The 23482-nt window shown below is 35.3% G+C and overlaps 1 protein-coding gene across 1 annotated transcript in view; it reads left to right on the forward strand.

The window, feature by feature from the left end:
• The window catches only part of Nlg3 (Neuroligin 3), a 76237-nt gene that overhangs the window by 1416 nt on the left and 51339 nt on the right, over positions 1 to 23482 (forward strand). The window contains exon 2 of the mRNA XM_018453451.1: positions 88 to 227. Within this exon, the coding sequence (XP_018308953.1) occupies positions 88 to 227 (140 nt within the window). The remainder of the gene's footprint in view (positions 1 to 87; positions 228 to 23482) is intronic.

Here is a 23482-nt window from a genome sequence, read left to right on the forward strand (position 1 = left end):
CTCAGTGCAGCCATAATCTAAAAAAATAGCTGTATTTTTGAAAATCGATATAGCCTACCCCGATATATCGATTCCTGTGTCTATTAGACCGAAAAGATCAGGGAGCAAGCCAACTTCAGTACACCGTCGATTCATCGATCAGTTTTCGTAACACGCATACGTTAACTACTAAATCCGATCATCTCATCGCTTTGTTAATCGGACTGAAAGATTACATCGAACATGAGGTGAGAATCAGACGGTCGCATTTGGCGCTAAATGCGGCGAGAGAATACGACCGGGTGACTCATCGGCGAAGATTATAGGTTCGACGCGATAAATCAGTTAGCTTTATATGCAAATCGCGAATGAGCAATTCCGCGAACCGTCGGCCGCAATTCTCTGAGACGTCTTTTCCCGCTGCGAGAAGATTGCCGTAGCAAATCAGGCATGAATAACAGCTGGGAGAAAGGTATTTTATCGAGTGAATCTCCGAGACGGTATCGAGACCAAATGATGAAATACAGAATGTGTCCCTTTCCCCTGCTATCTTTCAGCACACTTTCATTCTTTAACAGCGAGTCCGTCTTTCTGCATTCGAATTTTCATAGCTTTTTATTTTCAAGGCTTTTATTCTCAATACTGCGCGCGCGCAAATCTTGTTAAGTTACACACCGAGTTTCTATTGAAGTCCTGGAATCGAGTAAACTATCTTTTTTTCCAGATATTTACAGGAGAATGCCGATAAAGTTGATTTAAGTTGATTTATTGAAACTAACTTAAATATTGTTATACCATATTTTCAATACTCGGCGGATTTTGTACAATTTTCAATTTGCTACTTTCTTAACAACGGTTTCCCTGGCCTCTTGAATTTATTCCGCGTAACTTTCGTTCAACTCAAAACTAACAATCACCCATTGAAACTAATTAATTCGATCAAACCGCGACGCCATGTTGCCGGAACGGTGGCAGTGTGCAAGCGCACTGCCGCAAGCCGGGTATACCCTAAAATTCCTGCCTGCGAGATCGGTGACGGTGTGGTTGGATGCTGTAGGATATCGGAGGTCGACGAAGGAGTAAAAGGGAGGGAGGAGAGAGAGAGAGAGAGAGAGTAAATGGAAGAGGAGGAGAAGGCGTCAGAGGCGCAAGCGGAGGAAGAGGAGAAAGATCCGAACATACGTGTCCCGAGTTACAAGCAGGAAGGATAAACGGCTTGACATATTAGTTAGTAGCTCCGGTAGAATGAGAAGCCAGCCATATCAAATCGGAGTCCCGAAACAGCTCAACCGTCGACTAACTCGCCGTTAACTTCGGCCTGTTTTGTTCTCCGGCGTCCGCTGCACTGTACTGCGAACGTGAAGTGGATAAAATCGCAATGCTCCCTCAACTGGACCTCAATCCCGCAGAATATTCCAGGGCATTTCAAAAATTATTCTCCCAATGTTCTCTTTCTTCGTGGATATATTTCTGCTCAGATGCAGTGATTTTGTTTGCATTTTTAGTTTAGTTCTCCTAAAGTTTGATGAGGGAGGCAATTGCTTTCACACCAGGCAGGAGAGAGATTGAGTTAAAAAGCTTAATTTAAGTTCCAAGATTATAATTTAAAATAAGGAACGAAGTGAGAGAGACAGGATGTCCACCAAGATGTACAATAATAAATTCCGATTGATGAACAACGAATGTAACAAGTAGAAATTTTGCAATTTCATTTTAAAATATCCGGGAGAGAAAGAGAAAAGATTAAATGCAACAATGGTTCAAGATAAAAAAAATTTTAGGATATGAGAATTGATTAACTTTGTTCATTAATATATATTTTTAACTAAAATCTCCCACGTATTTAACTAAAATTGACGAACTGAAACGATTAGGAAAATAAAATCAGAGAGATTGAAATTGAATTTTTTGTCAGGTTTGCACATGGTGTAGATTGAATCGTTGTTGCCCTGAATACTTCAAACATAAAGGTATATTGTAATAGTCAGCGTCAAGTGAATTTTGCATAAGAACGGGAAAGGTCACTCCGGTTCAAAGAGTCGGCAACTTTTTAAAGAAATTACAAGTCTCATGCATCACCGTTATCAGGTTTCACGCACTCGTAACAGCGTTTGCCGTAAAGCATGCCTGTAAAATATGTACGTCGCCGTTCGTTGCCGGGAAAAAAGTTCCGTAAATCAAAACGCTGCTCGCGAATTTTTTTGCGACGCGAGCTACGCGAGGAGGCTGCGGAATGAGAGCTCTATAAAATCTCGGCCTGTGCGCCCTCGTTCGATGGAAACTCGAGTTCGGCCGCTTTTTTGAGAGCTTTATCACGGCCCTATCAGCCGCCCCAAATTGAGAACAGAATTCGTAATGGCGCCGCGATTATTATTCATCCGCCGCGACTGCAAACGTTTCCCGCCATTAAACCCTCGACCGAAGTATAGAATCCAACCGACCGCATCCCTCGTCTAAGAATATTATATTAGCTCGTACATTATCTCCGGCTTCTGCTCCTTCACAGAAGACATCGGCCTAGTCCTTGTGACTGCATCAACGAAAGATTATGTTCTCTTTATTTAAAAAAATGTCTTCAGCTGAAAATTTATTAGACGATAGTAATGTAAATATATATTAAACGTTGGAATTTTTGCTCTTCTTAAAATTATTTTCTTTTACAAACGAGGTGGAAATTTACAAGATGTCTAGAAAATATTTAAAGAACACATGGGTTATTCAAAGAGAATCTGGCATTCTTCAAAGTTTTGATACGAAGAAAAACTTCTTACATTTTCAGAAGAGATCATCTTTCGGAATTTCAATTTTTTTTATTTTATCATTTAGAATCTGCTATTTGGTCGATCGCCGCAACGATGGCAGTGCAATCACAATCTTATGATTTTCCTATTCCTCGATTTTCCCGGGAATTTTTCGAGAATTACGTAATCCCGATGGGATGAGAAAGCGGAAACAAGGATGAGAGATAAAATGCGAGTCTTTTTGCGGGAGAGAACGATTTTTGGACATAAGTCGAACGAGAACGAACAAGAGTGACTCTGGGTCAATCATCTCTGTCTCGTCTTTATGACGACATTACGCTTCCGAGGGGAATGAAGGAGGGGAATGAAGGAAAACGAACAAAATCTCGTTGATTTCGGGCGAGAGAGAAAGCGAGTAGATGGCGAAGGTCCTAGAAAATCATCTTGATTGCTTGATCAGAAAATGTACTGTTTAGTATGTGTCTGTCCTGCGTAATCAATCTTATCAGAAAACGAGGACATCAATTTTATCTTTTTTTCATGAATAGAAGAAATACTATTGGAAAGTGTAATATATTTTCCAATTCTATTTGCATTATATTGCTTGAAACAATAAATAGTCTCTCTATTAATTTATACATGAAAAGAACAATTTTGCTAGTATCTAAAAATTTAATTAGACAAATCTGGAACTAATTTTGTTGAACCATTAGAATAATTACGTGGGATTCTCAAACAATGCTGCTTTAATATTCTAGCAGTCAATTTGAATGTCCTACATAATTATTTTGATGATTCAACGAATTATTTTCAGATCCTAATTAAATTTTTAGATACTGCAGCAAATTCTGCATAACTATATTGTATATTGTGAAACTACTAATATTAATTGTATAATCGGTTGAATAGTTTTAATTAGTTATTCTTCATATTTTTTAGAAAATGTCTTTTTCCAAGATGATTCGATTACACTTTGACGCTGTTTGGCATCCTTGAAACAAGCCGATAAATGCATAAGGCTCACTGACGGCTTCGTATTTTCTGAAATATCCGGAATGACAGGCGAATGTTTGAAAGGATGGTTAGGGGACGGCAGAAAGCAGCTCGACAGAGTGACAGGGGGTGTACGGGTAGCGCAATGTTTTAGAATATTCAGACATAAATAGAATAGGATAGCACGTAGACCAACATGGCGGTTTTCGCCTTCCGTATTTCACTGCAGAGAAACCGCCGAGCAGGACTCCCGCACGTATTTCTGGAAAGACGTCCGACTGCGCTTGCTGCCCCGTGAATTGTTGGTTCCATAGTGCACATCGGGAATGTTTTATCTCTTCCCCCTCCACCCCTAGACTGAATTCTTCACGATACTCGTTCATCACGTCGATAACGCCCCTCAGGAATCCACCGCATCTCCTAAATGTCAATCTTGCGTCTTGGCCCTTTAATCTCCCAGACGAGTGTTCCCTCGATTCCCTTGGAAATGGATTTTTATATATAGATTAGAGCTTGACCACTATTAGGGTCCTCCTTATATCTTTTGTTTCCGTCGGAATAAATATTCTAACAAATATCCGATAAAATATAAATGTATCTAAATGAAGAAAAGATGAAACATTCTCAAAATTATAATGTAACAACTAAATTTAACAAACGAATTCGTATTCAGCAGGCAAAAAAAATACATTTAAAATAGCTACAATTGTTAAATACAATATTTTATCTCATTGTTAGATCAGTGTAATCTCTCCTTCTTTAAGGATAGTACTTATTCCAACTTATAATGATATTAAAAACTGTTGAACATTAAATTGGCCTTCAATCTTTGGATAAAAATTATTTTTCTAACTTCGAAATATTCAACTGGATTTACACCATGTTTCAAAAATAAAGCATTTGATAAAAATCATAGGATTCAAGAAGCCAAGTGATCATGGTGTCCAAGGATCTATAGATTTTCTTCCAGGGTTTCTTTGACTCTCACGAGTATCTTTCCTGATCTGTTCTCCAGTGTGTTCTTTCTCCTTGAGGATTCCAGAAGACACCGTAATCTTCTTAAGAGCGTGTCGATCGACCAGTACCGCACCGCATTTTTCCACCTCCTTGGCTCTGAATTTCCACTTTACTCCGATCTTTCTTTTCCCACCATTCCTGTTGTCGTCAGAATCTTCTTTTTTCCTTCATAAAACTACGGACAGATCCTTTTGCCACCTTATATCATATTCTGTACATGTATTGAATCTTCACAGACATATGAAGATATAGAAGAAGTGAAAAAAAAATATCTCGGAGAGAATAACGGTTATCTTGTAGAATACAAATTCTCTAACTTTGAAATAAATTTTAAAATAAAACGTATAATATTTGCGTGATTTTTATAAAATACATATTCACAAATATCGCTTCCTTACTTTAAAAGTGACATAACTAAAAAAATTAAGTTTTCTAGGAAAGGGAAAAATTTTTTCAATTTGACAGAACATTAGTAACTAATCTAATACGTTATTGACGCATTTGCTAATGAAATTAGATTTCACTAATCGCTATCACAAGACAATTAATTAATTAAATGAAATTAATCATCTTTCGCGTTGCAAATTATTCACGGATAAAGGTGGAGGAAGTAAAAAAGGATATGCCAGAATGAAGTCATCAAAAATTCGAACCATGTCAGTTGGATTCTTGTGTGACAGATCGAGCAAATCACAAATCGTAATCATAAGACCAGGCATGGCTGAATTTTCGGCACATTGATTGATTCAGTGTGGCCTTTGTAATTTCACAGTTTTACCATATATTTCTGTGTCGTTGTAGAGTACAACGGAGTAATTTGAAAAATTTCAAATGTTTTAAACAACTTCTTGAAAAATAATAATTTTATTCTTACTCTGAATATGTAGCAGGAAACTCACACGTTTAAGGAATATTTACCCGAAGCATAAAAAATTAATCTTTAAATCTTGAAGCGTAATGTCATTATCCGATTTCCCCCTACAATTTTAATGAAGCTCAATTTTAAGGGACAATTTGGATGTCTTAAAGAATAATTTGAATAACATTAAAAATGAACATTAAAATTACAACAAAAACCAAATTTTGTATTAAAATACTTGAACTCATCCATAATTTTGGCCCTGTTTACATACTTTCTACGTAGATTTCATAAAAGTTTAAGAAAGCAGAATATATTCTTATAAACTGCAGTAACAATCGAAATTCTCTACCTACCTTGCTTAATATAAAACTCTTCACAAACTTCCAGATATACAGATATCTTTTCAAATTTACATAAATATGTAGACTACAGTATCTTCTTTGCTACTAACCCCAAATATAAAACATGGCATCTCAAATTTTTTTGAAATTCTTGCAAACGCTTACTATTATTCAAATTTCCCCGCTATTCAAATTACCCCGTTGTGTCCTAGTATATTCTAATCAGTTATTGCACTGTCTAGCATCATTTTTCAACATAAATATAAATAGGTATTTCCAATGTATTTTTGCCTGTTGAACATGAATCCATTGACTAAAATTGGCTATCACGTAACAATTTTTAAAAAAATGTATTAAATCGAATAGATCAAAATCGATGATGGATTTTCGAGTTTTTGCAACGTTATAGCTCCGATAACAAATTTTTTTCTAAATTTCATTAATGCCATATGAAAGTATCAAGTTTTAGCTTTCGTTTTGTCATGGTATGATTTTTCGAGATATGTGTAGCAATTTAAAAATAGCTTTTTTTTCCTCATAAAATGAATTTTCCATGTAATACGTGGAAAGTTCATTTTATTCTATCTTAATACTGCATTATGTGAAAAGTGTTTTTTTATTTACATAATAGAATTGGTTCATAACTAAATCAAAAAGTAATATGAAATTGACAGAAAATAATATGACAAAAAGATTACAATCTTCAATGAGTTTTCTAATTACAATTTTCCTGCCATATTGTATTTGTCAATTTTATATTACTGAAACAAAATATACTTTAAAGCTAAAAATTGATGAACTTTTGCATGGCATTAACAAAATTTAGAAAACAAATTTGTTGTCGGTATTACGATGACATAAAAACCCCCAAAATTATAATTTTTGCTGGCCACTTTGACTTCATTTTTCTCAAAATTGTGACATGATAATTTCGGTCAATTTTAACCAACAAATTCGTATTCAGCAAGCAAAAATACATCGGACTATTCACACTCGTGCTGCTAAAAAATTAAATTTGTCCGACACTTTTATTATACCATCGTATATTAAAATAAATTTTATATTATGCTAATAAGATCATAAGATCCCAAAACAAGAACAAGGTTTTTCCGTTGTTGATATTGATTCCCGGGAGTTGGGACTTAAATTGCCCCCTGCAAGGCAGGGCAATTATGTTAAAGTGTTATCCGATTACAAATTTGTTGCGGCAATCTCGTGTATATAGTTGGCGCACGCCTTTGAGCGTCTCTTCGGAGACGCATCTCTGGGACTTAATAGGCTTCACTTTGAAACTACGACGAAATTGATCTTCAACCAAAATTTTACTCCGTCGAGTACTCTACCTCCGTTGCTCTCCTCTCCGCCCTGTTAATCCCCCGCAGAAATCCGAAATTTTACATCAATCGTCACGTGAGACAAGTTTCGTGGCCCGTTATAACGACAGCATCGCCCATCCGATGCACCTCGTGCGAAACTTGGCTTTGACGGCACTCAAACTCGAGGACACGTATTTCCGCGATCTGAGAGCTCGTTTAAAGTCGAGAGATTAATTAAAACTCTTGGATAAATGGAGCAAACACGTTAAACGTACACATTGTGAACGAACAATAACCACAATAACACATTAATTATATGCCAATTTCAATGTGGGCTAAACTGAACAATACCAGATAAAGCCGTGATTGCATTTAGCATAAATTTAATTAATTAATCCAAAAACTAAAACAAAAAAATTATTTTAAAATTCTCTGAAATTGTGTGGTAAAAGATATATTGTGATTGCATTTATTCATTACTGTTAGCTGTAATTGGCAGACAAATTTAATTTTTATTTACATGGTATACACGCTTTTTTGTTCATTTATACAATAATAATGTATTCAGCCTTTATTTAGATGGTGAATTTTTCGATTTATATGTACGATATTTCTTTAAATGGCATGATTTGTTAAAAATGTTACTGACTAATATGATATAAAGCACAGCCTGCGACAACATTATCTGGCAAGAGACAATCGAGCAGCAACAACGAATTTGTAAAGTTACGCCCACAACATCCGGAGCGAAAGCTCGAAACAAACGTCGGCGTTGAAATTCGCTGAAATTTAGTCGACCGATACGGAAAGTTCCTTATTTACAATTAAAGTTTCTTTTTTTGATACGTATACATACGTATCCACATAGATTGCATATGCACCGTTCACTATTGACACTTCCAATTAAAAATGTTGCAACGCAGTTTTCATGCGCTAATTAAAACAGAAACGTGAAACGGCAAAAACCACCATAATGCAGAAGCAGGCAAAACGATCTACGTTAACAAAAAAATACAAAAAAAGAGGAAAAAAGAAAAATGATCCGAATTTACTCTGCGAACAGTTTTACGAATGTGCAACGAAACCCAGTCTAACAACTGACGTATAACTATGTAACTTTTTCAACAAAGTTAAGTATATTCAAGTAAGTAAAATTTGCTTATGACATGAAACTCGCTTGTACTTAAATTGTGTTTAATAATTTTGAATTCATTTTAATTAATTCAATTACGAATTATATGTTACGTGCTTCAGTTCCTCTTAATATTACATCCCATAATATAAATTCCATTTATCTATTTTTATCAGATTATAATAATTGTAATAATTATAATAATTATCACACAATAATTATATAATATTTATTCTAATTATTATATTAAAATAATTATTATCTTAGTACAGATGCAATTGTTCATTTAATTTCTGCAATAAGTATAACAAATACATAATCATTCATTTAATTTCCTGTTGGAAGGGAAAAGTAATACCGCGCGTGATAAAGTTGAATCGATGAGAGAAAAATGAGCGAAATGGCAGATGAGAGATTTCTCCGACGAGAGAGAAGCTTCACTGAAAAATTTTGCCGGAAGCGGTCCATTCGGAAACTGCAGAAAGGATCTCCATCGGTTTCCCCTTTCGTCTGAGGAGGCCATCGCAGACGAAATCGATTTTCTGCGGCCACAATGCCACTATCTATTATCCGTTATCAGCGACGACTTCCAAAACTTGACGTAGACGATGAAGTACTTACTTTACAACCTTCGGCCTTGAGCGACGCGTCCTTGGGTAAATGTTTCCCTTTGCAAGGGAATCATCGGTAGAGAGTACGTATGATTTTCCAAGCACGTCGGCCAATTTATCAAAATTTTCATAATTATACGCGTATCGTTGACATAAGATAGAAACAACAAGCAAAAGATTCGGATCTCTAACAGATCACCGTTAACTTACGCTCCGCTCGTAATTAATCATTTAATTCGGTCCAACTTTATGGAATAAACTTCGAACAAAAACAGATCCACACCGGCCGCGAACATAATATCCTCTTTTGTAATCGTCATAGTCATTCTGCTATTATTTATCAAGCAATAGTGGTGCTATTCTCGGCTTGCATGACGACAAAAAGATGTACTAATTTTACCGTCGCACGCAAAAAGTGTTTTGTCTTGAAGTGATATGTCATTCCCTCTATGTAAAAAAATTCTCTTTCTTCATACACAAAACATTTTTAAAATAATATTTCTAAAATAGTTCTAAAATGAACTACGCCAAAAAATTAAAAGATCACCTATTTTACCTTCCAAAAATAGGCAATTAAGATAATGTAACTTCATAATGAGATGATTCGAAATTACACATTTTAAAGCTTGAAGTATCTATTTTTTAGATTAGTTCTTTAGGTAGCGCTCGGTATTCGTTAAAAAAACTAATAGAAAGTTTCAAGTATTCTCTTTAAAATGCCCATCATTTTTTCGATATAAAGAAACTTTTTGTATGTAAATGTTTTGCTTAAATGTGGCTATATAAGTTGGATAATACATTACCATTCAACTTGATATATCCTAGAGAGAAACATTAAGAACACTACGATCTTAATGAAATTTATGTCCTCCATGTTCAAAGTAACAACTTTGGGCAAAACAACGTTCGCTTTGCGATTCTATTGCTGCAGATTCGTCGCGCATAGAGTGTTGTATAAAGGTTGCGCGGTCGCATTTACGCTTCTTTATGTGTCATGTGTGTACGACGTAGGTACATATATGAAAGATACACGTTAGAGAAAAAATTTAAAACTTTCTACTACTTTTTTAAAAAATACCGAGTGCTACTTTGTTCGTCTTCTGTTAAAATAAAAAAGACGTTTGTTTCTTCAATGTTGAATAACTCGGTGAAAAAAATAGCACAACAATCAACAAGTATGCAAATTAAATATAAAAGTATTCTTTAAAAAATTATTTATTGTGTGTGACTTTTAACTCAAGTCATATGGAACTTTGCAAAGATCGTGAAAGTTTCGAGATTTAATCGGATCTCCATCCATTTATTGATGAACCTCCGCAAAAAATTAGTCAGACCATTACCTAAAATACCAATTAGAAAAATAGAGACTTCAAGCTTTAAAATGCTTTCTGAATCATTTTATTATAATCATTTTTGACAAACACTTGAAAACAGCCTATTTTCGGAGGCCGCGGAGTGGGTGATTTTTGAATTTTTTAGTGTAGTATAAAATATTTCAAGAATATCTCTTTGATAAAAGTTTGAAAACAATCTATATTTTGCAATTCTTATTGCATTTGATTATAAAAATCACAGTAATTTCCTTTACTAATCTGCAAATCGCAGATTAAGCTGCACATAAATCTTCCAGGTGAGACGTGAGACATCTAACTATTATATCCTTCCATATCGATCCTTTCTATCACGCTTCATCAGGACATCTCGTATTTGAACATTCCTCATTCCTCACCCTCTTGCTGCCGTTCCATTTGTCTTTGTTGAAAATCGAAGCAGTATAATTCAACTAGTCGCAGCTTGTCCAAGCATCCCAGGGTAAAATGTTCTTATACGTTTTTATCATAATTATAACGTCTTGAAACTTTTATGACCCGTTAATTCGGAGCAATCTGACGCGATTACTCTTGCAGGAGCTGCGAAATTGAAGGAATTAAGAGGCTCAAGGGACTCTCACCCTTTCATTCTTCGTCGTTTCTGTCTTCCCGTACGTCCGCACCCTTTCGCTTGCTATACGAGTGGCATAAATTTCATGCGTACATGCCAAGGGAGGTGCCATACGTCCGACCCTGATAAGCCCGTCTCTCTCGGACCACTGTAGTGCTCACCCTTGGATGCTTAAATTAAATAATTTATTGGCCGCCATCTTCAAATGAGAGCACGATCTACAGGACATCTTTTAAGGATAGTAGCATATTTTAATGACATTACTTTCTGTAATAAGTTCGATACAGTGAAATATGAAAGTAGGAGTTTCAAGTTTTTATGCGATCCTCGTAAATTATTATAAATTACTTGCATTATTCTCTCCATGAAAAATTATTATTCTAATTATAACTGTCGCAAAAAGCTTTAAAATATCTTTAACATAATTTTAAAACCAATTTACATATATTATGTGAGTCCTGCTAGGAGTATTTCCCATTGGGATAATAATAGAAATGCCTATGTGTTACGTCCTTCTAACTGCAACGGTGAAATGCAGAAATGCAAACGATATCTTGATTAACCCTTTAAGGTCTAACTTTTTTGATAAATGAAACATGTTAATTATATTTAAAAGTTTGTAGGATCACAAAATATATGATAATAAGCTCGAAACATAAAAATTGTCAAATCAGACATGAAACACTATGCAAAAATTGAAAAATTGTGACAGTATATTTTACAGTATATTACGAAATAATATTATAATCAACTTATTGATAACGATATTGGTAAAAGCTATGTAGAAAAATTCAAAAGCTTCCCTTGTATCTATAAGTATCGATAGAATTTCTTTAGCAATAGTTATTTCTTCTATGATTAAAATATGAAAAACTTAAAAATTATACTCGTTTAATAATATATAATAAACAATTTACTAAAACAAGTCCTAATTGAACTTAATATTTCTAAAGATAATTCTTTAAAGATACTAATACATATATGTACCATTAGACCTTAAAGGATTAAATAATTTAATTTCATCAAGCTAAAAGAATTTCGGAACGTCTTTAGCATCTTGGAGCTCTCAGATGTGACATGAGTGATACTAGGAACATATTCCCATTGGAACAGTATTCCACAACTCCGGCCTATTTGTAAAGTTAAATTGCACACGTATTATTGACGCTCGCGCGCGGCGAACGTCGCAAATTCAATATTGGAAAAGGATTCCGTTCGTATGATCGAACCGATGTCAATTAAAGTCAAAGTACTCGACGGAATCGATAGAGCGTCTGCTTACGAACCAACGGAGCCCGCCTTACGATCGCTTGCTCTCGAGGTAACCCATCGGCAAATGGCGGATAGACATCATTCTGGACGTAAAGCGGAACCACCAGAACCTTCAACATTTATCCGGCTCACGTAGCTACATGCCTCCTCGAACTACGCCATTTTACCCCTGGCATTAAGATTTCAGCTTCTTAATCCTTCATACATTCAGCTGGCTTACTACCAAGTGTCATGTACAAATTACTTCATAAATGTGACTAGTTTAACTACGGTCTGACTTTTATCACCCATAAATTTTATTTTCGAAACTTTAGCTATTAAATCCTTCATAGATTAGACTTTTGATAAGAATATTTTATGAGCCATTTTATTACATTCAGATTAATTCCGCTCTGATTTTATTTCTAGTATTTCGTTTTTGCCGATAAGATTTCAGCATTAAGGGGCGAGAAAAAGCTTAAATGCTTGATTCAACCCTTCTTAGTGCAATCGTCCTTAATGATGGTCACCACTGAAGCGCAAATGATCGCGCCGAAGGCGTTTACAAAAAGTAGTTCTTCATCGATCCTTCTGCGGTCGGATCAACGAAGGACGATCTTAGGAAAGTCAAGAAGATTAATTACATCCTTGGAAGAAACGCGTTGGTGAAGAGTCTTGCAAACACGTGAAAGATAACACGGACTAGGGATAGCAAAAAGGATCGTCAATAAGTTTAATTAAAATAGTGAAAGTCCTCCAAGTCCATATCCTGCGAGAAACCAATCGCTATTCTACGAGATTCGTTTCTTTGTTGAATAAACAAGAAGCGATCGCTCGAGGACTTTGCCATCGCCATATTTTAAATTACGGAAGTTTATACGAACAAAGGAAAAAAAATGAAACTGGAAATAGCTCGCGCCGTCCATCTTCTTCGTTATCCCGCGTAGCTCATCGGCGAAAGATCCTGTCTGTTTGACATCCCGTTTAAATCAGCAAAGAATAATATTGTCCGCGTCAGGACGAAAACTGCAGGAAAAGCACAGTTTACGAAGAGAATATTACTACCTCGATGTTCTACGCAAAAGTAGCTTCTCCGTAATATCCTGCGCTGAAGAGGATTTAATATTATGCATGTCACAATACCCTCCGAAGTTATATTTTCATCAAAATGACGTGCGTTCGCTTACAATGCGAGCTTAAAAATTATACTTTCATATAAGTTGGAAAAAAACAGACGACATAAAAAAATCTCTACAACACAATTTGACAACTTCACAGTCAAGATCCACAATCAGGATCTCTTGTTTTGTTCAGGATATAGATCTTTAGATATTAACAAAAATAGCGCAAACAACTGCTATCTTTAATCTAATCTAGATTAGAAACCAATTATATTAAAGAATCGCTAAACGCTCATTGGACGATAGATCAATTAGACCTAAAATGGAAATTAGAAAGAGAAGACAATAAGAAAACGTGATTGTCGGCATTTGCAGATAAAAGGATTACGCTACTCTTGTTTAGAGTTTTAAAAAATTAAAGATGTTATATAGGAGCTATATAGTCTGATTGGCCATTAAAGAGTATATACTGGCTATTGTAGTAAAGAACTAACATGGCGCTGTGAACACGCGATTTATGTCTGTTTCTACCAAGATTAACTTGGGTTCAACTTACTTTTCATCTTTTTCTGATTCTAAGAATTAGAAAAAGATGAAGAATTAGCTGAACTGAGATTAAAATTAAACTACAGTGGTAGAAACGAGCATTCAATAATTAATCAATACCCATATTAAATATCCATAAGAACTAACAAATCGTTGGTGATCTAATAAATTCAGGTCCGATTCCACCAATGTAAGATTAACTTTAATCTCGGTTCATACTCTTTATCTTTTTTAATTCTAAAAATTAGAAAAAGAGACAGTAAGTTAAACCGAGATTAAAGTTAATTTTACATTGGTGGAACCGAACCTCAACGTCACATCTCTGGATTTCTAGGGCTCTACTCTTGTTAATATCTTATAAAGCTCTAGTCTAAGAGACACGTCTACGTCTCCTCAAATTTTGATAGATTCTAAGGGTTTTATATTGCCGATTTTACACAAACAGATCCTTTTTCTCTAGCCTAGAAACATGCGTTGTCTGAATCATTTATCGACACCGGTGCTTCGTTGGGTCCAGTAAAATAGAAAAATCACCGGTTTAACCTGCAGAGCGTAACGTGCGGAAAGGCAACCCCAATATAGTGCAGAGTGGGAAAGAGCTGAATAAGAAGGGTTGGAGGAGGAGAAGCAATGCGTAGAAGGAGAACAGGGAGAAGAGCGGAATTCTCGAGTCTAGTCTCCAGGCATACTCCATTTATCGTCAGGCACGGTAGCAACTTCCGTTCCGTATGTATGTACACGACGTACCCGGACGCCATATTTGTGTGCTTGCGTGCTCGCAGGTATTTGTACGTGCGCTAGCTGCCATCCGGATGTAGCTAATCCATTAAGTCCTGTATACCTACAAAAGCCGACTGTGCGAAACGATTTTCTTTTTTCACCTCTGGCCTCCGTTTCCTGTGACGCCCGCCGACCTCCTTCAGACTACACCGCGTCAATAATGACTTTGCCGATATCGATCTGCATGCATCAGATGGGGCACATCATCCGTTGCACTATATGCTCGCATACCGGTCTGCGGGTGCTGGAAATTCTCATAGCGGTCGAATTGCTCATAAAGAAGTCATGCGGAGCGGGATTAAGTGCTTAAAAGCAAATAAAAGCGTTGCAGATCAATATTTCTTAACTCACGCAGCATATTTCATTAAAGCAAATATAGTGTACAGCGGGGAAATTTGGATAATAGTAAGCGTTTGCAAAAATTTCAAAAAAATTTGAAACGTCATGTTTTATATTTGGGGTTAGTAGCAAAGAAGGTACTGTAGTCTGCATATTCATGTAGATTTGAAAAGATATCTGTGTATCTGGAAGAGAGAGTCTGTGGAGAATTTTATATTAAGCAAGGTGGGTAGAGAATTTTTCGGTTATCACTGCAGTTTATAAAAGAATATATTTTGCTTTCTTAAACTTTTATGAAATTTACGTAGAAAGTATGTAAACAGGGTCAAATTATGGAAAGTTCAAGTATTTTAATACAAAATTTAGTTTTTATTGTAATTTTAATGTTCATTTTCAATGGTATTCAAATTACCCTTTAAGATATCCAAATTGCCCCTCAAAATTGAGCTTCATTAAAATTGTAAGGGAAAATCGGATAATGGCATTACGCCTCGAGATTTAAAGATTATTTTTTGTACTTGGTAAATATTCCTTAAACGTGTGAGTTTCCTGCTACATATTTCAAATAACGATAAAATTATTATTTTTCGAGAAATTGTTTAAAATGTTTGAAATTATTTAAATTCCCCCGCTGTACCCTAGCGCTACTTAATCCAATCTCTGATAAATAATCCGCGTTAAATTATACATAAAAATAAGTTATATAAAAATTTGTTATTCTCTTCTAAATGTTATTCCTTAAAAATAATATAAAAAATTATCTTTTATCTGTTGGAAAGAAAAATATAAGGCTTCTTCCTGTCCACTATCTCAGACTGTGATGTCAACAGCGAGAAAATACACAATATTGTAAATTCTTGTAAAATATACAGAGTGTCCCATAACTCACCTGACAACGCTCGTGGGCAGGCAGAGTGGACTAAACTGAGTCGAAAAGTCCTCTACTATTTTGTAATTTTCGCAATAGTTAACAAGATATTAATTACTAAAAATTGCCGAATATTGGTCTTCAATAATTTTTTTCTCAAATACTATCAATTTTACAAAAAAACTGTAAGAGACAAAAATTGTTTATTTTCTTCTCATAAAGTTCTGAGAATTTTTTCAGAATTTTTTCAGAATTTTTTAATACCGGATTTTCATGATGGTAAAAATAAGAAAATGCAGTACTAAAAAGTTGATAAAAAATTCTGAAAAAATTTTTAGAGTTCTATGAAAAGAAAATAAATAACTCAGTTTAGTCCGCTCTACCTGCCCACGAGCGTTGTCAGGTGAGTTATGGGACACCCTATATTAATATGGAAACATGTTTCAATAAAACAATCAATAGAATCAAATTGTAAAATGTATCGAAAACTCTCTTTTTGTTTCGTTAATTAATAAATAATCGTGTTTCTGGAAATAAATTGTGCTTAACCAAAAACAAAATAAGCTATTTTTACAGCTATTTGACAAACTCACACAATTATTTAACAAGTTGTCAAATTAATAATGTATAAAAATAAATATGATTTAATTTCTCTCCAAAACAAGAAGGCAGTTTTTAAATGTTGTTTTATTGAAAAATATTTATATTCAAATATATTTACAAGTATTTCTCTACTGTATGTTTTCTCGCTTTTGACGTCACAATCTGAGATAGGAATAATAAGGGGAGGGGCAACAAGAGTCTTAAATAAACTAAAACTTTATTTTATTTATTTGACAGTTTTTGACATTTGTTCTCCTCTATTAAAGAGCTATATGACTCGTATTGAGAACCTTTGATGTAGTTCAATATCAGAACACGGCCTTAATTAATGGAAAAACAACGCTTCTATGGTCCAACGGTTTTCATTAATAAACACTTTTGGTTCACCCGTGCGAAACGAAGTTCCGGAGTGCCACACAGAGTACATTGGACCACGGCAAGCGTAGACCATCATTTTTAAAACGACCATCGCAAAAGTCATCGGCGCGTGACGCCAAAAGAGGGTCTTTATACTCTTTATTAATTTTTAAATTAAATACGAGTTTCTTTCTCTCATAGAAAAATAACACAAGAGAGACTATCATACAAGCGGTTTTTAAACGTGTCAAAAAGTGTGTTTTATGGATAATAACTCCATAAAACGAAATGAATGAAGAAAAGTTTTAGCAAGAAAATAAAGAAAGGAAGTAAAGAAAGGAATTAATGGATTATTCTATTTGGTCACTCATCATTTCAACGCCATTTTCAACGTCATAGTGCCAGAATATAATATATTTTTTTCTTTATCTAAGTATTTTCCTTGCGTTGGCGTAATCTTTGATCGATCGGCTTTTCGGAGAACTCAATTTATTAACTTCGTACAAGCGATGATCGATCTTGGAAAGTTTGGCCGATTTCGGTGTAATTTATTTTCGTGAACTCAGACGAAATCAATTCCAGAAGTATACACCATCGAGCAAAACTTTGAATACATTTTCAGCAGAAGCGAGCACAATTTTATGTTCAGAAAAGCGTGTTATGGAACGTACAAATCGTAAAGTGAAAGATCTTTAATCTTAAAGTTTGCGAAAGGAGACTAAAGATTCTTTAGATTCTCCCTCATAATGGAGAAAGAAAAATTTCATTAGCGCTAACTAGGTATGCTCCAAGTAACTGTGCGTTAACGATAACGAATTCCAAACATCTTACTGATTAACAAAGCTCGTTAATCTCAATGATCAACAAAAAAAGATTTTTGAATACAAGATGCTTCAAATATCTCTTATAAGAGTAAGTCAAATATATATATAGTAAGAACAAGACAAATTGATATAAGCCTTTATTATCCTCTACATTTTCTTGAGTTAAATCATTTAACTTCATTGTTTTAATTAAAATAACGATACATTAAGTAGGTACGACCTACATAAATGATTAAAAATAACTTAAATTCGGTATAATTGGACATTATGAATTTAACATTGTATGCCTGATTGATTTGTAGAAAATGTGTTCTCGAGAATCAGTAAAATAAGACGTGAGCAACCGAGACATCTAGGATTCTCCCCGTGTGAGGACAAGAGGGATTGAATTAGCGTTAGCCGACGTTGCCGCAGCGGCTTCTACGTCAGCAATAACAATTCCCACACGTCTTACCAAGGTATCTAGCCGCAATGCTGTCGGCACCTCTGTATCGCCTTTATTGCTACTGATACCAGTAGGTACGAACGCCATCCGGCACTCCGCCGGCGTGCGGCGGTACAACCATTCATTCGGTCGGACAAAGTACTGACACCGTGCTAAATATACGGTCGATACCAGCGAGGGTGAACGGGGCATACCGTTAACTCACACCCCCGATGCAGTTGCTCGCGAGTGTGCGCTATCCATGTCTGTGTGCGCGTCGCAATGGGGAGTAATAATTCCTTCGAGCGGGCGAAGGACGAAGTACAGGAAAGCTGTTACCGAGACTGTTGTCACCAGTAGATCCTGAAGTAGAATACAGAGGGGTATAAGGAATACTCCATCGTCTTAGTTCCGCCGCCATTAGTTCCGGCTCGACTTTCACGCGCTCGTACTTCACGTCCTCCAGGACCGCCTTTGTGTAATCGTTAGGTTCCTCACTTCATTATGTCAGCCTACCTAGCATTAATTTGCATCCTCCTCCATTATTCCCCACCGACGGGATGTTATCACAAATTAATATCTGGAGATTTTCTCTTCTAATGACCGGATTTCATCCGGTTTATACTGGTCTATCATCTACTTTAAAAGTATAATTATATTAAAATTTCTATTTCTAAAGGCAATTGAACGATTTCACGCTCCATTCAAAATGATCGAAGTCACTGTGTTTATACATACATAACAGAGAATTGTGTGGGCGCTGTATGTTAAATGAGGGATATGAATGATGACGGGTTAATCTAGATCAAACGGCCAGCGTGTTTGTAACATACACTTATTATCCACGCTCGAACCGACGCAACGATAGAAACGCGCGACAAATTTAAGGACAATTTGTAGGATTGCAATTAACATGCGATTTTGTCGGTCCACCGTGGGCCGTAATGGCCCGAGGGCAAAATGTCGATTTGCCTCCGTAATGAATGAAGCGGTTTCACGATTGGAATACCTGCGATTTCAGCCAGAAGGACACTCTCGCCATCGTCCACCGGCACATGGTATGTGCAAGAGGGATCTGTCGCGGTCGTACGAGCGCGCATTAACGTCACCGGCGGTCCTCTAATTGATGACGTCATAATTATTATGCACGATTATGTAGCGCGAGGGATGACGTCAACTTGTGGACGATATACTGCGCGGATTTGCTATGTTAGCTGTGCCGCGTGCAACTCGAGTACTCTGGTTAATACTGACTTTATGGACATAATCAATTTACCCTCCATTGTCTTAAAGAGGAAAAGGTATGCCTAGGGACATAGTTGACTTCAATTTCGTATTCGATCATAGAAGTGTGTGCAGTATTCCACATGGAAAAATAATCATGATTAAATTAATAAGATATTTGGTTAAGAAAATTTCGATGAAACTAAATAGAATTTCTAATTATTATAATTATCTGATATTTCAACCAAAAATTTTATTATTTTCATCAAAATTCATGTAAATGCATCTGGTTAACGTAACCAGAATATATACCAAATTTTTTTGTTATTTTAATTAAAATGTATGAATCATATTTCACCGAACAGTCTGGTATTATAAGTATATTTCGGGTTGATTCAACCTATTTTTTTTCAGTACAAGATAGAAGAATCACAAATTCCGTTACAAGGAAAGAGATTTTTGGAACTGAGCTTAGTATCGAATTAATGTCTCTTTATTCAACTCATTTAAGTCTATACAAATTAATTTATCTAATGGAAGCATTTAGTTAACGACGAATTTGTCAGTTGGGCTAATGTGCTTGTACGTGTTAGCGTACACAAAGCATTAACTTTTACTACCGCCGCATCTGCAGGCGCACATTGGGTTTCAACGAGGATATAAAGTACGCTGTTGCAAGACGTCGCTTCGAGCGAAGCTATGTAATTGCACTCCGCATCTTTCGATCTCTGCCGAACGTAGAAACGTACTTTAAACGACTTCTGCCGCAGACAGACCGGTGACTGGTTTCCGGCTGACGAAGCTGTTCTCCCTTTTTCTCACAACGGTCTTCCCGTTTCATCATCAGCTGACGCGAACCAGCACGTCCACAAAATGGAACTTCGCAATTTCTGTATTCCTCAACAGATCCTTACATCCGTGGAATTTTAGCTTCAAGAATTTTTTATTTCTCTTCCATTCGTAGTATATTAAGGAGGTTCTCCTGCAGTCATAAAACACATATATTAATATTTACGCTTTAAACAAACTACGTACATGTGAAAGTTATGTTTATAACATTCTGTTTTCATTGAGCAACACATTTTTATAAATTATTTATTTTATTTGTTATTAGTTCTATTGTTATAAACAAAAATATTTTTTTAAATAACAAAAATCTAAATTTTTTTATATAAATATATTAATTTTTTATATAAATATACAATACTAAACATGATTTATGCAAAGTTTCATTGAGATTTACCAATTAGTTTATAACAAATAAATATTTTGTTCATTTACTGGGTTTGGGATTCTTAATGTCTACATCTCAATGTAATCTTGCATCTTTACATAAATATTTTTGAATTCATATAATAATTATATAAAAAAATTAAGATTTTTTTATCATTCTTTTGTAATACATTTTCATATATTTCTATTAGAGTACAAATTTAAAAAATATTATTTTTTATTGAAATTTTAACTTTTAATCCAGATGGTCAAAAAATTTGAAAAAATTCAGGAATATCTCTATTTTTATAACAAATTTATTTTAAAAATTTGATCAAATTCCTTTATTATGCTAAATGACTGGAGAACCTCCTTAATAACAGTTGCATTTATAGATCTAAGAATTTCAATAATTTAGCTTGGATATTTAAATTCTTTCCTGATACTTTAATTAGTTATAATATTACTTAATATTAATATCTGCGTGTCTTCAAATTATATCCAAGCTTCTTTATACAATAACCATATCTTGCGATACCAGTAAAAACTGTACACCGCTAGAAACACATAAACGTTATAGCTGGCTCAATTATCAACTTACAAGGATAAGACCAAAAGTGAAAACACGCTTTTGAAATGTGGTTTATTTAAAAAAATAGTTCTTGTGCTTATTTTTTAAGAATCCCAAATCCTAGATTAATCCGAACTGTATTTATATCATTTATGTAGGAAAACAGTCAATTGGATCCTAGAATATTATAATACTAACTTTTTTTTCTTTCTCTCAGACCTATCATCTTGCCAAACGTTTAATCGACAATGACTTCAAAATTTGTGTATTTTTAATTTTTGAAAAAACTAAGGAATGTCTGAAGCTGCAGGGATTTGGGACTCTTAATACAAGTACAAAAATCTGTTTAGCGCGTTTCCATTTCTAATCCTCCCTTTATTAATCTTAGATCTTAGATCAGTTGGTGTGATACTAAAACCGCTGGATATCCGAATACACATGAACGTGTCTAAAAATTTCAAAAAATAAAAATTCTAGAATCAATTTTATCCCGATAATATGCCTTTATCTTGAACTAAATGAAACTCATTCGACGAAATTTGTGGGATCCGCCTGAAGTCTATGTACTCTTGGAAGGAGATAATTCCTGGAACAAGGAGCACTGCTTGTCTACTTATCTATACGACAACGAGATACACGTACGTAGGCATGCAAGGAACGTGACTGTGACACGTCGAGGTATCGTGTGCACGAGAGATATATTACGTCGGTAGCGCGATCTGAAATCGATCGACTGTGACCTAGAAGGAAGGTTAATCCTGCACCGGGATACAACACGGCTCCCAATTAAGACCGCAGTGGCGCACCGCAATACGTGAGCACGGCGTCGACCGTCGACCCGGACTCAACAATCAACAATTGTACCGCATGGGCGAGAAAAATCTGCTCCCATTCACAAAGCCGCATGAATTCTATACCGTGAAGCAGAAACATATACTGCAACCTAACCTGCAGACATAGAATACACACAATACAGTTTGTGGTTTACAGCGAAGTGACAAATGCAGCTGTTGACATTTCCTTCTATTTCTCCATCATAAAAGGAATTGATTGTCGCGTTGTTGATTGACTTATCCATGACTGATTTTAATTAGCAGAAACTTTATATTCCTTTATATTTCTACAGTTAGTGAGAACTCAATTATTTCTTTGCATTCTCTTAGTTGATAGAAACTGTTGGTCTCCTTTTACATTCTTTCATATCATGAGAAAATTATACATTCTTTTTTATTATCGAATCTAAATTTAATATTTTTTTTTAATAATATTGAGTTCTAACAAAAATTTATAGTTTTACTTGTATTAGATTTATTCTTGGAGTCTCCAATATTGCTATTTTTTTTTTAATTTATTTCAATTTAAGTACTTTGAACCGTACGAATTCTTGTGTATGAAATATTATACTTTCAATTAGCATTAGATTTCAAACTTAAACTTGGCATTTTTGTGTTTCCTTTTACAATATTTCAATATATATAGTATGTATTTTTTGTTTTATCTATTATAAAATCTTTTCAGAATTAAAGATTTCCCCTAAACTATACATTTTTATATGTTTTATAAACTCCAATAAATCAAATTTAATTTTTAAACGTAACTTTGTTTTGAACGCGAGATCGTTATTATAACGGTTATAGGTATTTCAAAACAAATAAAATATTTTACGCTATTTGAAAATAGTTGGCAAGCAAATTGAGCAATTTAGTAAATGGTAACCAGCGTTTTTTATCGAAGCGCCGCATTGCTTCCGCATAAATATTGATTGTGCATAGCATCGATCGCGCGACCGCCATTTTCATCTTTTGATAATGCGGCCGCGTATTAATGGACCTGTCTGTGGTGACTGTTGGTATTAACCCGGATAAATGGAATAAAGTTTTCGCTAGACTGGCGGTCGACGCGCGATATTGCCGCGTTGTTGTTTCACCGGAAAATGGCGGTCGCCATAAAATTATTGTTTTTATCGAAAGTTCACGAGAATAAATTCCCTCGTTTTTTTTCCTCTTCTCCGACAGCGAATCAATTGAAATGGATCGCGTAATGTAAACGGAACTGATTGAGGTAATAAATTTGCAGCGAGGAACAGCCGCGATACACCTCGATTGCAACGCAACGGAGAACGGAGAAAATGCACGCGCGCATCGGCCAATTAATATCCGCCCCAGGCCCTCGGCGCGATTCATTTATCAAAAAGTCGCGAGATCACCGGCCGTGCCGCGATAACGAACGGCCCGGGTGATTTTTCACGCCGCACTGAAACTGCAGCCTCTTATTCCATCGGCGTACCGGCGCTCGTCGTTATCGCGTTTACAGCCAATCCACCCATTTCGAATGTAAGTGGTGAGAAAGCCCTTTTTGTCCATTTTATTTTACCAATCGACAGAAAAATCGAATCCGTCCGCTGGAATTATAACGCTTCCGCAGTAAGA

This window comes from Mycetomoellerius zeteki, unplaced genomic scaffold (genome assembly GCF_001594055.1).
Source record: "Mycetomoellerius zeteki isolate Tzet28-1 unplaced genomic scaffold, Tzet1.0 scaffold386, whole genome shotgun sequence".
NCBI lineage: Eukaryota > Metazoa > Arthropoda > Insecta > Hymenoptera > Formicidae > Mycetomoellerius > Mycetomoellerius zeteki.